Source organism: Oenanthe melanoleuca, chromosome 2 (genome assembly GCF_029582105.1).
Source record: "Oenanthe melanoleuca isolate GR-GAL-2019-014 chromosome 2, OMel1.0, whole genome shotgun sequence".
In the NCBI taxonomy this organism is placed as follows: domain Eukaryota; kingdom Metazoa; phylum Chordata; class Aves; order Passeriformes; family Muscicapidae; genus Oenanthe; species Oenanthe melanoleuca.
This window is the reverse complement of record NC_079335.1, coordinates 144,579,717-144,595,128: the sequence shown is the minus strand read 5'-3', so window position 1 is coordinate 144,595,128 and position 15,412 is coordinate 144,579,717. Positions and strand designations below refer to the sequence as shown.

Here is a 15,412-nt window from a genome sequence, read left to right as displayed (position 1 = left end):
TCCTTCAGGAGAGAGGATATGGCTCCATTTTCTCTGTCCTTTCTTCCCAAAAACTTGGGAAAATGAGTGCACCAGACCCTTTGAGTCTGTGGTGAGCAGGATGAAACAAAACTCAATCATTTGAAGGGCACAGGAGCCACCAGGGATGATGGGGCAGGAGATCAGAGCTGCTGTTCTCCTTGCTGAGGTTAAAGATGATTCCTCAGCAACTCAGCCCCATCCCCTCTGTGGCATGGCTCTCTTTCCCTCTCTTTAAAGCCTCTATTCCCACAGAAGGAACAGCAAGTGGGAGGTTAAAAGAGACAAATTTGTGTTACAGACAAATCCACCTCTGCTCCTCCCTGGGGGTTTAAGCCATGTCACTCTCACTGGGGTGGCAGCAGATACTCAGAGCTGGGGCTCTGTCCATGCACTCACATCAGTGATTTCAGTGGTTTCAGACACATGAACCTGCAGTTTGGATGGGACTGGACTTGTTTGGGTTTTCCTGAGGTGAGAAGTTAAAGAGGGAAAAAAATCTCCCCTTTTAATTGTGACATCAATCTAGTCCTTGCCTAAGTGTGTCAAGAGGCCACTTCCATTTATTCTTCCTCCCTCCCAGGTTCTTCCACCAGCAAATCCCCTCCAAACCAGCTGGTTTGGAAGGACTGACATTGTTAGAGAGTGCAGTGATGTCTGTAAAATTAATAGCTAGATCCTTAAGAAAGAAAAAAACCAAGAATTCTGCTACTGCAGGATATCAAGCTATTCTTTCTCACCATCCTGTTTCATAAGGAACACTGAACTAAAAAAAAAATGGTTGGAAGTTTTGAAGTTGTGCTTCATCTAGAGATCCCAATATGTTTACAAGCTTCTTGGATCCTGGGAAACAAAAAAACCTAAACACCCACTTCCAAGTATTGCCTTTTAAGATTCTGCTGTATCAGCTGCAGGAAAATGAAAAGGGACCAAAACTGCCTTTAAGTCAGCCAAAGTTCTTCTGGTCACTTCTATGGAAATATAGGTATTTATGTCTGTGTTTGTTAATATTTTTATTAACTTTCCTTATTGGTACTAAAGTTTTGTTGAGATGATCTTTTTTCCTTTTTAAATTAAAAGATCTTAGTAGTTGTGATGTCTCAAGCAAAGCAAGATAGGACCACTATTATTTAGATCTCCCATTCATCAACTCAGGCTCTCCTCACACAAATCTGAATTTATTTGGTACCATGGATACATCCATCCATGATTAACTCCTAATATTTATTTTGCTCCTGCAGGTATTCCCTGTCCAATCATCATTGCCTGGGCCATTGGCAAGCTGTATTATGAAAATGAACAGTAAGTGATGTTAATATTTGTGTGGCTCTCTAAAGAAATTAGGCAGTGAATACATATCTGAACCATATCCCAGGTCACATATTCCTGCTTCTCTGGCTGTGCATTTCCTTCTGCCTCATTTGAGGAGCTGGTCCTTGCTCAGCCATGCCCAGTCCCTGCCTGTCCTGCCTGATTTCTTACATGTGGCATTGGAGAGCTCTTGCTCTCAAAGGAAAATGTCCCTAAAGAGCTGCCAGGTCTGATCAGTTCCTCTGCCCCTAAGGACAGGGGGATCTCATCCATTAATTCTTCAAACAGCTGAAAGTTTAAAACCCAGGGTCCTGACTTTGCTCCTTGCAGAGCCTTTGTCCTTTTGTCCTGTGCTGCTCCCAGGAGGTCAGACCCTGACCCAGGCAGCAAACAGGGACTTGCCTGCAGCTTCCAAGTCTGTTTGGGACTGCCCAAATTCAGGAAAAATGGGAATTTCCTCTTTCTCCATCTGAGTATCCATTTCAGTTGTTTGGAGGTTCAGGTTGTGTAGGTCATTGTAGTTTGAAAGCTCAAAATAGAAAGAATTCTAAGAAAATGTTTCAACCAGCTTCCTTGCTTTTTAATCTTTGTATTTAATAGAGATCCTTTTCTGCACAGTGAGGCAACTATACCTGGTACTGTTAAATATCCTGTCTGGGGTTCCTCAGTTCTTTAGCAAAATATATAGCAAAAACTCTGAAAAAAAAGGTACATCTCAATTTAAAAAAAAAACACACATTATTAAGAGTTATTGCAGTAGTTTCATTGATGGGCATCTGTTAAGGGGAAGAATTTTAGTGAGATCCAATTAACAATAGTCATAAAACCAGTGGTGGGTTTGGTTATATAAAGAACTGTCAGGGAAGCCTGAGGAATATTAAGTAGTGCTATTCAACAGAAATGTGTTTTACATATCTGAGTCTGATCACAACTGTCTTCCTGAATTGTCCTCTTCAATATTCAGGGGGTGTTTATTTATCCTTCCAGAGGTAAAAAAAGAATAAAAAGTGTTTAAATGGCTTTTATTTCACACAGCAGCACCAAATAATTATCAGAGTTGCACCAAATAATTATCAGTGATTTAAGTTTGTCTTTTTGGTTTTAAAGGAATTATTTGATTGCAGGAACAATGGCTTGTGTTGGATTTAAAGTAAGAGTTCAGGTGATTGGCAGAGCAGTTTGCAATACCTCAGCTAAAAGTCCTAGTTGGAACAGTTAAGACTCTAAATATGAAATATTGCTAATCAATTGCAGACATTTCTAATGTTCCTGGCAAATAACTGTCTCCTTTGGGCGTTACTCACATGATTTAATTAGAAATATTTAGATTACAGTGTACCAGATCTGGTTTGTAACCTAATGAGATGAGCACAGATCTGAAAAAGATGTTGGGTTGTTTTTTTTTTCTCCACTACCTACAAAAGGAACCTTGGAGCACCAGCTCCCCTGGAGAGTCCTGTGCTGCAGAGTCTGTCTTTGACCACAACCTTGTTTCCTCAGTGTGGAAATAAATCCACATTAATTCTTCACTCAGCACAACCTTGGTCTAATACTTGACTTCAGTTAATAAATTCCAGCATTTTGGTCTTCCAGCTAAGCAACATTTAAATTCCAAAGAACAACAAGCAGCCTTTGCCCTGGAACCTTATCTGTGCTCTACCAGCTCAGTTCCAAATTCTTTGCTGATTTTTCTAGCCCACTAAGTTCTGCCACATGCCTCAGTCTGCTTCACATTAGTCCCTCTGCTAATTCAGCTTCCCAGGAACTCTTTGCTTCTCTTAGCTCTCTAAGTTTCAGGCAATAAAAAACAGTTCTCCCAAAATGCCTTTCAAAATCTCTCAAATGTAGATCTTGCAAGTTCTGGAGAAATTTGTTTCCTGCCCTGGCATATCTTGTAATTTTTTTTTTTTTTTCATGTCTTTCCAGCTACATAAAAAAAAAAAGTAAAATTCAAAAACACAGTTTCATTCATTTAAGGCTGCCCTGGGGATTCTTCTTGGATGATAACTTGGCTGGAGGAACTACCTTATTCCAAGTCTTGCTTTTATGCCCAAATTTCAGAAGATGAGTTGCAAAATTATCAATTCACACTCATTTTCAGCCAGTGCACCAGGGAATAGCAGACTTCTTTCACATTTCTAAAACACTCAAAGCTCCCTCATTCACTTGGAACTTAAAGGATGTAGGAATTGAGCCAAGAAAAGGCAAATAACTGTGAGGTGCTGAGCTGTGTTCTGATTCCAGCTGTGCACCTCAGCACTCCTGCCCAGTCAGAGCATCTTGCAATGGGCAAGCAGCTCCTCCTGTTTGAGCAAACTGCACTTTTTGGAGAGAGGCTTGGAGGGTGTGGTGTGATCCACAAGGATCCCATCTGAACCAGATCTTTCCCAATCCCAGCTCACTTCCCCTGGACTCCTGAAGTTCTCTCTTACAGATTCCAACCTCCTTGAGGCAACCACTGACATCTTGCTGCTTGTAAAAGTGCAAATGTGGCTCTGTGGCCTCCCTGGCTCAGGAGTTACCCCTGTTTCCATGGCTCCAGTGGCACTGAATTGTCTGTTTCACAAAGCAAACAAGGGCAAGGCATGAGTTTTTCTGTATGGATTTGTTATGGGGTATCCATAACAGGGAAGAAAACTCTCAGACCCTTGAACTCCAAAATCTACTTCCTATGGGATCTGGAGCTCCAGTGATCTAAGCTTTGAGGAATTATGAATGCAAAACTGTCTTTGCTTGGTGGAATTCTGGATCCAGACCTCGTGGCTGTATCTTTAATACTAAATTAGCTGGGCCTGGATTAATTTCTAAGGCTCGACTTCCAAATAGCTTGGAATAATTCACACCCTTATTATTAAATCTTATTGGCCTCCAAAATCAGGGGAGCTGCAGTTTGTGGACTATTGGGAATGTGCTCTGGCTCCTGCTAGCTCCAGATTTGTTCCCCAGGAATAGTTTTGGACTTGGTTAGTTTTTGGCCTGGAGCAAAACTACCCCAAGGGAAATGGAATGGTGTGAGTTCAGACCTGAGCCTGGTCTCTCATTCACTTGCCACCATAAACAGAAGAGATTTATTATTCTCAGAGAGGAGGGTGAAGTGAGTGTCAGTGTGAAATCACAGGGTTCTTGTGTTGTGTAACACTTGGAATCAGTGGAAGTCAGGCCAGTGCTTGCTCACGTGTGTCACATCCAACAATCACAGATTTCCAAGCCATGATGTGAGACCCCAGTGCTCCAAGTGTCACAGATCTCCCACCTTGTGTTGTCTAAATAGGATTTACTTGTGAGGGAATCTCTGAGTTCAGAGCTCTCCTCTGCTCTGATTTCACTTCACCTGAGTCCATTTCCATTTTCCATTCTGGGTTGTCCCAGACAGTTTGAAGGGGATGTTGGAGCAGGAATTTGGCTTTGAGTGATGGCTCTGTTCTATCTTCTGGCTTTGGTGACCATGGAATTATTTAGGTTGGGAAAAACCTCTCAGATCATGGAGTCCAGCCACTCACCCAACCCTGCCAGGTCCTCCACTAGCCCATGTCCCCAAGTGCCACATCTACATGGGTTCTGAGCACTTCCAGAACCCCAGTGGTCCCCAGATGCCTTCAAAGCCAATAGGGTGACTCCTTATCCATTCAGAGTTTTATTTAGACATCATTTCTATGCAATTTGAGACATTTGCTTTAATTAACAGCCCTTACTTTGTGGAATGTGTCTCTGGGCACTGCAATGGATAACAGGGGTTTTTTTCTCTTACACAGAATAATTCTTTAATCCCTTTCTTAGACATCTCCTGCATCCTTCTTATAGCAGGTTCTCATATTTTTTGTAAATATTTACATAGGCAATAGCCAAAACCATAGAGGGAACACAAATGTTCTGATGGAGGGGAAAGTGGGGCTCAGATCAGTGTCCAACAGTAGGTGATGTGCAGCAGAAAATTCAATTACTTGCCGATCATTTATTTATGATTAAACAGTGCAGTGAGTAAAGGAACATCTCTCTAAAGTGTCCTTCACATTACAGTCTAAAAGAAGTGAATTTACCTTTACAAATTGTTTTCTTACTTGTTTTGTTTTTTACAGGTGCTGGTTTGGAAAAGAGCCAGGGAAATATATTGACTACATCTACCAAGGGCCAGTGATTCTTGTTCTCCTGGTAAGTGCTCATGTGGGTGGGAGGACACTGTCATCTCCCACTGAGAGGAAATTTGATCTGTCATGTTCCACATCTGCTTTTATGGAAAATAAGACACAAACAAGGCCAAATATCTTCAGGTGTTCTCTGAAGTGGAAAACACTGCAAGAATTGGAGTGATTTGGGTTTTGCTGTTTCTTTGGGTTTGGGCCATTCTTTCCTCCTCCCTCTGCAGTGCTGTTTGCCTTTGTACAAGGTTCCAAGAGGTGGGAAGGTAAAAATGTTCAAAGCTGGGGGTGCATTACAATATCTGCTCATCCACTTGGGGCTCATGACAACTGCAGCAATTCTGTCTCAGACATTATTTACAAAAATGTAATAATTACAGTCAGGAATTGCATCTTGCACAGTCCATTCCATTTTCTCCAGCACCATCACTGCTGTGTTTGTTTCTGGGTTTCCTGTTGTGAAGTTTCCTTCCCAGAGCTGCCCACACTTACCAGGCTGTTTTTCTGTTTACCCAACACTCCATCTCTTGTGCTGACCAAGAGCAGGCAGAGGGAGAAGGAAGCTCATTCAGAACCCATTTTGAGCCTTCAGCTGAAGCACAGTGGTGCTTTCCCAGAAAAAAAAACCCAAAACTGAGTGTGGATGGAAAGTATTAGTTAGCTATTAGTAAGGAGAAAGCTGAAAAAAAATGATTCTGCTCTTCCAGGCAGGTGAACCAGCAGTGAATTCCCAGGGCTCAGTGGGTTCCCTCTCTTAGGGAGCCAAGGTTTGCTGTAGCTCTGCTTTAATGTCACTCTAATGTTCCCATGGGGAAGGTGCAAATGCTCCTGAACAGGCACCACTGGCAGCTTTCTCAAGGATAAGAAACCTCATGTTCTCACCTTGTCACTGCCCTGTTCATGGGATTCAGTGTGAAAAAAGTTTCTTCATTGCCCAGCAGCTGGTCTGAGTGTGTGTCCTGAGAGCAGGAGAGTTCATTTCTCTGTTAATTGTTAAGATACTGCAAAAAGTTCACCTGAAAACAGAAAAAAACTCCATAATAGGAGTATATTTTTATGTAAAAATACTTTTCTTTATTCTAAGGAGAGAAATAGCAATGGGTGTGATATATAAAATAAATTTGTGTTGCTGAGGGAGCTGTCACAAATCTAGATAGAGACTCACAGTAAATTGACCTCACTGATACAGAGATTCCCTCACAAATAAATCTTGTTTAGACAACACAAGATGGGAGATCTGTGATACTTAGAGCACTTGGGTTTCACATCATTGCCTGGAAATCTGTGACTCTGAATTTTCTATAACCCATTTAGTCCACAGGATCTGTAAAATCATCTGACACATACCACAGAGTCATGAAAATGGCTTTTTTCTCCCCAGAACAGCACTGTAAATATTTAAAGACCCAAAGAGACCCAGAAGAGAAAGGTATAGTTGGGAACTGCCACTCTTGATACAGGTCATTATATCTGCTACTAATTTGAAAATAGCCTTTAGATGACTCTAAACTGGGCCAGTGTGAAGAGCCCAGACCTGACACTGTGAATTGAACCTTCCTACCTTGGGCTGCCTGCACTTGAGCTCTAATTAAAACACTAATGAGATGACAGCAGTAATTGCAGTGTGGAGTGGAAAGGATAGAAATTACAGAAGTAAGGGTAAAGGTTGAGCCCTTGCTCCCCTCACCTCTGGGTTATTCCCCTCAGAAAGCCCTGCTGGGGGGGAAGCATCCCTCTGCAAACAAAGTCTGAACAGCAAATCTGAAAGCTCCTGTTAAACACACTCCTGATTCCTAAAATCTGCTCCCCCACTTTGCTTTTGTTTGTTTTTTTTTTTTTTAATTTAGACTGTCAGTTCGCTTTTGGAGTGTTTCCAATTAAAACCCATAACCCCAGGGTATCTTAAAACCTCTTGACATGCTCATTTTTTTTGATCCTTATGTGAATAAATTCAAACCAGATAACGATGGAAGCATCACTTGCTGTTGTTGGAGTCACTGACCCTTTCAAGGGTGCTGTGAAAAGTGCAGGATTCAGAGCCCTGAAATCTGATATCTGCCCTGATATCTGCTCACAGCTTACCCAACACTCCATCTCTTGTGCTAACCAAATGTTACAAGAAGAAATTAATGTTATTTCCAAAAGAGGACTAACACTAAAAGCTGAAATTCTAAATACTCCATGAAATCACAGCTGCTGTGCACCTGGGAACACTCCACCTGGGGCAGTTAAAATTGGCTTCACCCACCTGAGTGAAGAGCCAGGAGCTCAGTGTGCAGCCCAGGTGAGCTTTGGTTACCTCTCAGACACATCTTTGTGTATTCCAGAAGCATCACAATCAGTATGATTAGAGTGCTGAATATTCCCAGAGGGATAAAACTTGCTTCTAAAGATGCTATTCTGTTTTAAAGTTATTTTTAAGGATTTTTTTCTGTCAAAAATGATTTCCACTGGTTTTGATTTCTCATTTCCTTTCCTCTGTGCATTGAGCTGTTGCAGCACAGGATGGTGTAACACAGGGAACAGGTCATGCAGGAGCTCTGAGCCTCACTGGGAAATAAAGATTGGCCAAAAAAAGGCCTTTGATCATGGCATCAGTTCTCAAGTCCATCTCTAGATCACAATATTGTGTTGTATCTCAGGTACAAAAACTTTGAATGGGGCAGTGTAGAGTTTGATTGATTGATTGATTGATTGATTGATTTTCCACTTAGTCTGGAGAAAGAGTATGGAGATTGACTTGTGCTGAAAACAGGGAAACAATTTCAGAGACAATTTCAGAAATAAAGGAAGCTGAATATAAGTGCTGATTCTGTATATTGGGCAAGAAACTTGTATTTTTATTGACAAAATATCTGAGAGAGAATATTTAGGTAATTTTTTTTTTTCTTTCTTTTCATTCCTGAATGGATTTTGACTTGTACATATCCCACAAGAGAACTAATTCAGCACATTGGGTGCTTTGAAATTTAATTTCTGCTAGCACTAGAAAAACACTGTATTAGGTATTTTCAAGTGAGCACATTGGGGTTTTCTAATTCTGATCTGTTTTCTCAGTCACATATCTGAGTTTAATCACACACCCCTGTCTGAAGCTAAAGAATGGCCAAAGGGTTGGAAGAAAAATGCCAGGGAAGTGAATTTCCTCCTGATTTTATTGAGGAAAACACATTTCTTGTGTTCAGTTTTAGATGTAAAACTGCCAGAGAAGTGGTGAAACACAGCAGGGGCAGAGGAGAGACCCCAGGGCAGGGGCACCAGGGGCAGTTACCTGAGCTGCTGCTTCCCTCTGTAACTTCTGCTCTGAGCTGCTCTGCAATATTTCTCAGACCTAAAACTATAAATTTATAATTTTTCAAATAGGCAGATCAATTTTTTTTCCCCAAAACTTTTCATTCTGCTTTACTTGATTATTTTTTCTTCTTGTGCTTGAGAACTGAACAGTTTTGCAACCTCTGTGGTTTTGGTGTCTGGTTGAAAATAATTGACTACAAGCAATTAGCTGGTGGGGTGAGTGGGTGTATGAGGTGGGGGAGGACCTGGAGTTCACTTCTGCCTCTGCCTTCATCATTTATTTAATTTTGAGTAACTCAGATTGCTGCTCAAAACTCAGCTTCCCCAGCTATAAAGCTACTTGAATGATTACCTATTTTTAAATTATCTATTTGAAAATCATCCTCCCTTACTTTGAGATTCCTGGATGGCAAATAGAGGAGTTAAGGATCTTTATTTCAGTGTGGAATTTTGCTCAGGACAGAAAACCACAGATAGCCAAGAGGTCTTTATGATGTGCTGCTCATTAAAGATTTTTGTGGTGGCAAGAACAAAGCTGGCCCCAGTAATCGAGGTGTGACCACACAAATGGATTTTTACATCAGCATCCTCTTGCTTGGTTTATTTTCTTTCTCAGTAATTCCAGGTGGTTTCTCTGTTTCCTTCCTTCTGCTGGGAACTGAGATAAGGTTTCAGGGAGGCAGTGAGTGTAATTCCAGCATTTCTTTTGTGAATGAAACTCCCAAAGCTCACAGCTCTCCATGTAAATCTCAGACTGTGAGTGGTGTTACCTTCCCATCAAGATTTCCTGTGCCAGGTTATTGCTGATCAGTCACTCCCTGAACAGCTCTTTGCAATCAGGCTTGATTTTTGCTGTTCTGAGCAGTTTGATGCTGCTAAAAATCTGTCAGCCTGTTCTCCAATCCCTTTTACAGGTCACTGAGATTTGTGGGAAGCAGCACAGATCTGCTGGTAGCCTCTTTCCACTGAGAAATCAGAATAATATATGTGGGTATATACAGATATATATTTATAGGTATTCCTGTGCTTTTTTTTCCTTGTGTCCTTATGCATAGTGCTCTTCCCTTCAAACCTGCAACAGCCAAATTTCTATGGGAACCTTTGGAGTTTGGAATTTGAATTCCTTTCAGAGGATTGTCCACTGGATCTCCCTTGTTCTCATATTGACTCTTCCAGAGGATTTCACAAACCACATAATTCTTCTCTTCACACCTTGCTTCTCTTCTTTACAAAGAATTTGTCCACACCAGTTTCAGGTTTTGGGAAATATCAGTATCTCAGTGTAGCCACCACTGCCTGATGCTCTGGAAGGCTGTGACAGGAAAAAAAATTCAGTAAATACCTGAGTTAGCTCAGTTTTTCAGAACCAAGGCTATGGAAAGGTAGGGTGTAACATTTGTCATATCAGAAGGTAGAGGTGCTTAAGCTTATCAACAGAATCAGCTGATTTATTGATCAAAAGGAAGTTTTCATAAGTGAGAGTTTCCTTCCATTATCCCAGGGTGCTCCAATCCTCATCCAGCCTGGCCTGGGACACTTGCAGGGATCCAGGGGCAGCCACAGCTTCTCTGGGCACCCTCACAGGGAAGAATTTCCTCCTAATATCCAATCTAAACCAACTCTATTTCAATTTGAAGCCCTTCCCCCTTGTTCTATCACTCTCTTCACTTCTTTTGATCTTCATGGTCCATTTCAAACACCACAGTCCACAATGCTGAAGTTCTTCTGGTCTTCTAAAGAAATCAAAGTTTTCTCACTCACTGTTTTATGTATAGAAATATCTCACCTGAGTATGTAGCTGGATGCATTTCATTTATGGTTTTTTTTCTGAAAACATCCCCTAGTCCTGTGCAAGCATCCTCCTTGCTGATACAATTGCTTCTCTGAATATTTTCTTAGTTTCTGCTGACTCTCTCACACTTCTGTTTCCACTTCTGCATTGTTCTGTTCAGAGATTGAGATTGTATTACTGTCATTTATATAGTTTTTCATTTCCCCTTCTCCTTCCCATCTGAATGGCTTATGTCTTTTCTCAAACACTGATCAAATTAGTTTTGCTATTGATTTTTGAAAATTTCTTTTCTCTAAAGATGAGCAGTTCCTTCTCTGCTGCAGGTTTGCAGTTCATGACCTGGTAACATCCCTGAGTTGTTCTTGCAGGTGTTTTATCATAATTTCTGCTGGTTTGGATGCAGGTTGTGCTCAGCTGCACAGAGCACAAAGATAATATGCTGGTTGGATTACAGTCCATTCAGAATTTATCTCCAATTTGCCACCATTGCTATTACTGACCTTCTGTATTTATTTTTTGTTCCTGATTGTACATAAAAGTGTTTCCCAGCCCTTTGCCCAAAGAACTCCTCGTGGTGCCTGTGACCTTTGAAAAGGAAACTTTTGTGATGAAAAGCCCTGTCTGAGGATCAGGCCAGCATGGAAGAACAATTAAAACAAAGCATTAATTAACTGGCAGAGTGCTCATGCGAGGTCAGGATGGCAGCACCCAGAGCTCCCACTCAAACCTGCTCTGATCCCAATTTGGGTTACTTAACCCTGAGGTGATTTTAAACACTGCATAAAAATATGAAGTCTAAATAGAATATTTTTTACAGTTTCTGAGAGTGAAGAGCAACAAGCATTCTAGCAAGCACAGGAGCACAAGCTTTCTGTGAAGCATGAGACACAAAGCCCAGCAGAAAATGTGCAAAATAAAAGCCAGTTGTCCATTAAATTCTCAAAAGAAAGAGCAGAGCTTAATGACTTCCCTTTTAAACTCCTGGGCCTGGAGAAAACTGCAAAGCAGCTCTCAGAGTCAGCATTGCCTCTTCTGTGCACCTTGGCCATTTCATCTTGATAAGGGAGATAAATTTCCTCTCAAGTGGAGTTAGGTTTTTATGAGAGAAAAATTTTACCACTAAAATCATTTACTGGAAAGTTTCTTTTGATTCAGAAGAGTTTCTGGGCTCGTGTGTTCAGGTTGTAATAGAACAGTGCCAGAACAGATGGCTCAGATACTTTCTGGATCACTGGCTTGTAACTCCATTTTGGGGGTCTGAATTTTCATCCCCATTTAGAAATGGAAAGACCAAACTTCTGGCAAGAAATGAAAACTTTTTCTTTCCCATCTGTAGTTGTAGAGGGTCTTATTCCAGCAATATCAATATTCTTAGCATGGCATAAATAAAGGAGAAGAAATAAGCCACTTTATTCTGCCTTCAAGACTTTGCCTTTGGATTCATTTAATCTACCAGTAAAATGTCAATGTAAAAACCCTTAGTTATGTTGTCCATTAGGAAGCAGAAAACAGATAAACAAAAATGAATGAAAATAGAAAATTAGTCTAAAGAGAAATAAAAATGATGCACTGCCTGTCATCATTACCTCTCTTAAATGACCTTTCCTGAGTCTCCATTTATGGAACTGATGTGTGGGTTTGGGTAGAGCTGCCCAGCTCTGAGCAATTAATCTGCTGAACAGAGCTGCAATAATAACAAAAAAGTCCTTGACAAATAATGGTGTACTTTGGTCTATAGAGCACTTAGGCTCTTTTCTAGGAAAGCTCACTTTGCAGTGGAGTGAGACCCTTCTTCCCCTGAAACACTGTGATCTATCTGAGGAACAAAACCAGAGGCTTCGTCTTGTCTGCCTGTAAATCAGTCAGGTTGGCCACCAGAGCTGGATGGATTCTCTCCAGCTGAGGAAACAGCTCCATTTTCATCTCCAAGCCTTCAGCTCTTGCAGCAGTTCCCTGCTTGATTCCCAGATCCTGTCCTTTTTCCTGAGCAAACTCCCCCATCATCCCCACGAGCTGCGGTCTCAGGCCCAGCAAGGACAATTAAAACCCCATCTAATTATGCACTGAAATCTGATCTTCAGGTCAGACCTCCCTGAGTGCTGCTAAAAGGCCCTGCTGAGCCAAGTGTCTTTCTGAAATGCAGTGAGATTTTTTTTTAAAGAAATCCTTAAAAGTGAACACACTGAAATGTGCTTTTAGAAGGCAAAACCAAAACTAAGTATTTTGCTGTGACCACATTTTCATCTTTTCCCTTGGATTTTTTGCTTGCTAAGATCTGCACTGTAGGAGTGACCCTATCCAAGTCTTAAAGATGTCTCAGAGAAACCTTAATAGAGACTTAAAAGTGTTGATGCCTCCAAACATTTTTAAGCTTCCATAGACTGTAATGTCACAGAACCTCTGTCCACACAGCCCCATTCAGTTCACTGAAGCTCATGTGGGGTATCCTGGACAACCTGAAGATCAATGGAAGATTTCTGTGGGCAGCTGCTTCAAGCCCATTATCTATTAATCCAAAACCTCTCATTTAAAATATGTCAGATGGACCACTGTTGAAAAGTTTCTATTTCTTTCCAGTGAATATAAATAGATCTTGGGATAACCAACTGCTTAGTCTAAGAAGAAATGATGCCAACCCAGCTCAGTTCCTTATGCTCTTGCTCTTGTTATCCTCACTCTGGGATGGAATTGATTTATAGCCAAGGCCAAGTCACTTGGCTTTTCTCTCTTAGGTACTAAATCTAGAATGGGGAAGAATCAGTTATTCCTTTTCCTATAGAAACTGTGGGATGAAACCAGCAGCAGGAGCTGTGTGTGTAACAGGCTGCACTCATGTCCTGTCCTGCTGCAGCAACAGCTGGGCAGAGAAATTTCTGAGAAAGTGGAAAACAAAACCTTGAAGGAGCTTTACACATTGTAATGAAGATTCTGAAGCCAGAAGGAGCTGTGAATTCTTTTTCTAACCTCCCTTTATGCACTGAAAAGGCTGGAGGATTCTCCTGACTTGCTGGTCCTCTCCATCCAAGCCATCACCTCTTGGCCATGTACATGAGACCCATTCCAGTAGCTTCCCTCCAGCTCAGGGTACTCTCCTTCCACCTGCCCCATTCACCAGCCTGTAAAAAAACCTCAGTTCTCTGGTTTGTAGGTAAAGGCAGACTGCTAAAGGAACACTAAAACAATAATGGAAGAAGCAGAGTGAAAGTCACTCTGAAGTTCAGACTGAGATTACTCAGGAGGAGGATTCAGTTTGAGTGGCAGTGCTGCTGTTTCCTTCTCTTAGGAAATGGAATTGGAAATAATGTCCTGGCAGGGTTTTCTCTGGCACCTGGGCAGTTTGTTCAAAGGCAGCACTGCTGAACCTGCCTTCCTGGTGCTCCTGGAGGGAGCTGAGCTCTCTTGCCAGCTTGGTGTGACATGTGCCAGTGCCACCCACAGACTGCAGGCATGCAGGGGTGCCTCGGGTGCTGCTCTGCTCTGGGCTTGGGCAGCTCAACTGGGAGAATTACAGACAGACTTCTGTAGAGTGACATAACTCTGATGAAAAAACTCCCAGAATTTTCAGCTAGCAATTCTTCTGCACTGATGAAGCACCCCTCTGCAACTGAATTTCAGAAAAGGCCAGAATCCCTGATTTCCTGACGCAGGCTGTGGCAATTTGAATTTCCAGTTCAGGTGGCAGGATGCTGTCACATTGAAGTAGGACTCATGGAACTTGAAATGCCTTCTTCAGCCCAGTTCATCATGGTAATGATGCCATGTGATCAGTCCAACTGATACTTGGAATTTGCTCTTACCTAGGAATCTGTAATTCAGTCTGGCACTTTTCATTACAATTGCAAAACTGGCACATTTGGACTGGTGCCTTTTTTGCATCCTTGGAAAAATAACCCAAACATGGCTCTGAGCTGATAGAGAACCTCAAGATTTAGCAGCAGAATTTCAGAGGGGGAGGTTTTCTTTCTGTGGAGGTCACCTCCATTCACCTTCCACTGAGCAGATGCTGCCTGAAGATTTCTCTTTGTGTGCAGTCACCAGTGTGAGTTTAAGATCCAACTCAAACCCCAGATATGGAGCTGTTTTTGTCTCTGATAAATAAAGCATGAACCAGTTGACTTCAAACTCTTCATATGACAAAAACAAATCTGAGGAGAACAAACACACAAGCTGCACTGTTTTATTTACTTCCTGTACTCCCCAGGGCCCTGCTCTGCTAAGGAAATAATTTCCAAAAATGCCATGTTAACTCCCAGAACAGCCTTTTTGTATCTCACCTAGTGTGTTTACACAATTCCCAGTGCTGCCAGTCTCCCACTGTCTGCTCAGGTGTTTTATTGCTCCATTTGTTCCAAACCATGTAACAGGAGCCACAGGGAATGCTCTGATGGATGCCAGGAGATGTAAACATTGAAATACACCCCATAGCACAGGGGAAAAAAAATGTTTTGAGAGCACCTTTCAGCTCTGCTGTGGTGTTTGTAAATATTCAGATGTCAATCACAGAATTGTTCCATTCATGGGCTGAAAAATGCCTGGAACCCTGGGAACCTGGAATTGTGTTTGAGGTACATATTTTCTCACAAGCTGTGCTGGGACCTCAGCAGTTGTGTAGTTCTGATAACTTTGGGACAGACCCATGTCTTGTAAGCTGCTCTTACTTTATGCTCTGAATGCAACTCCAAACCTGGAGAGCCAAATCCTTCCACTGATCAACCTTCTGAACCTTCTCAACAGTCTACAGATCAACCTTCTCTTCAGTTTGTTTGGTTCTTTTTAATCTCCTGTTTGCACTATGCAGGAAAGTCACTAGCAGATGCTACAACAGTAATTAGAGCAAATATCAATTCTCAGTGCTGAGGCT

General features: G+C 41.7%; 1 protein-coding gene across 2 annotated transcripts in view; it reads left to right on the top strand.

Moving 5' to 3' along the window:
* CRHR2 (corticotropin releasing hormone receptor 2) overlaps nt 1–15,412 on the top strand; it is a 132,208-nt gene that overhangs the window by 97,101 nt on the left and 19,695 nt on the right. For both annotated transcript variants that reach the window (XM_056485585.1, XM_056485584.1), the window contains 2 exons: nt 1,260–1,320; nt 5,406–5,478. In XM_056485585.1, the coding sequence (XP_056341560.1) occupies nt 1,260–1,320; nt 5,406–5,478 (134 nt within the window). The remainder of the gene's footprint in view (nt 1–1,259; nt 1,321–5,405; nt 5,479–15,412) is intronic.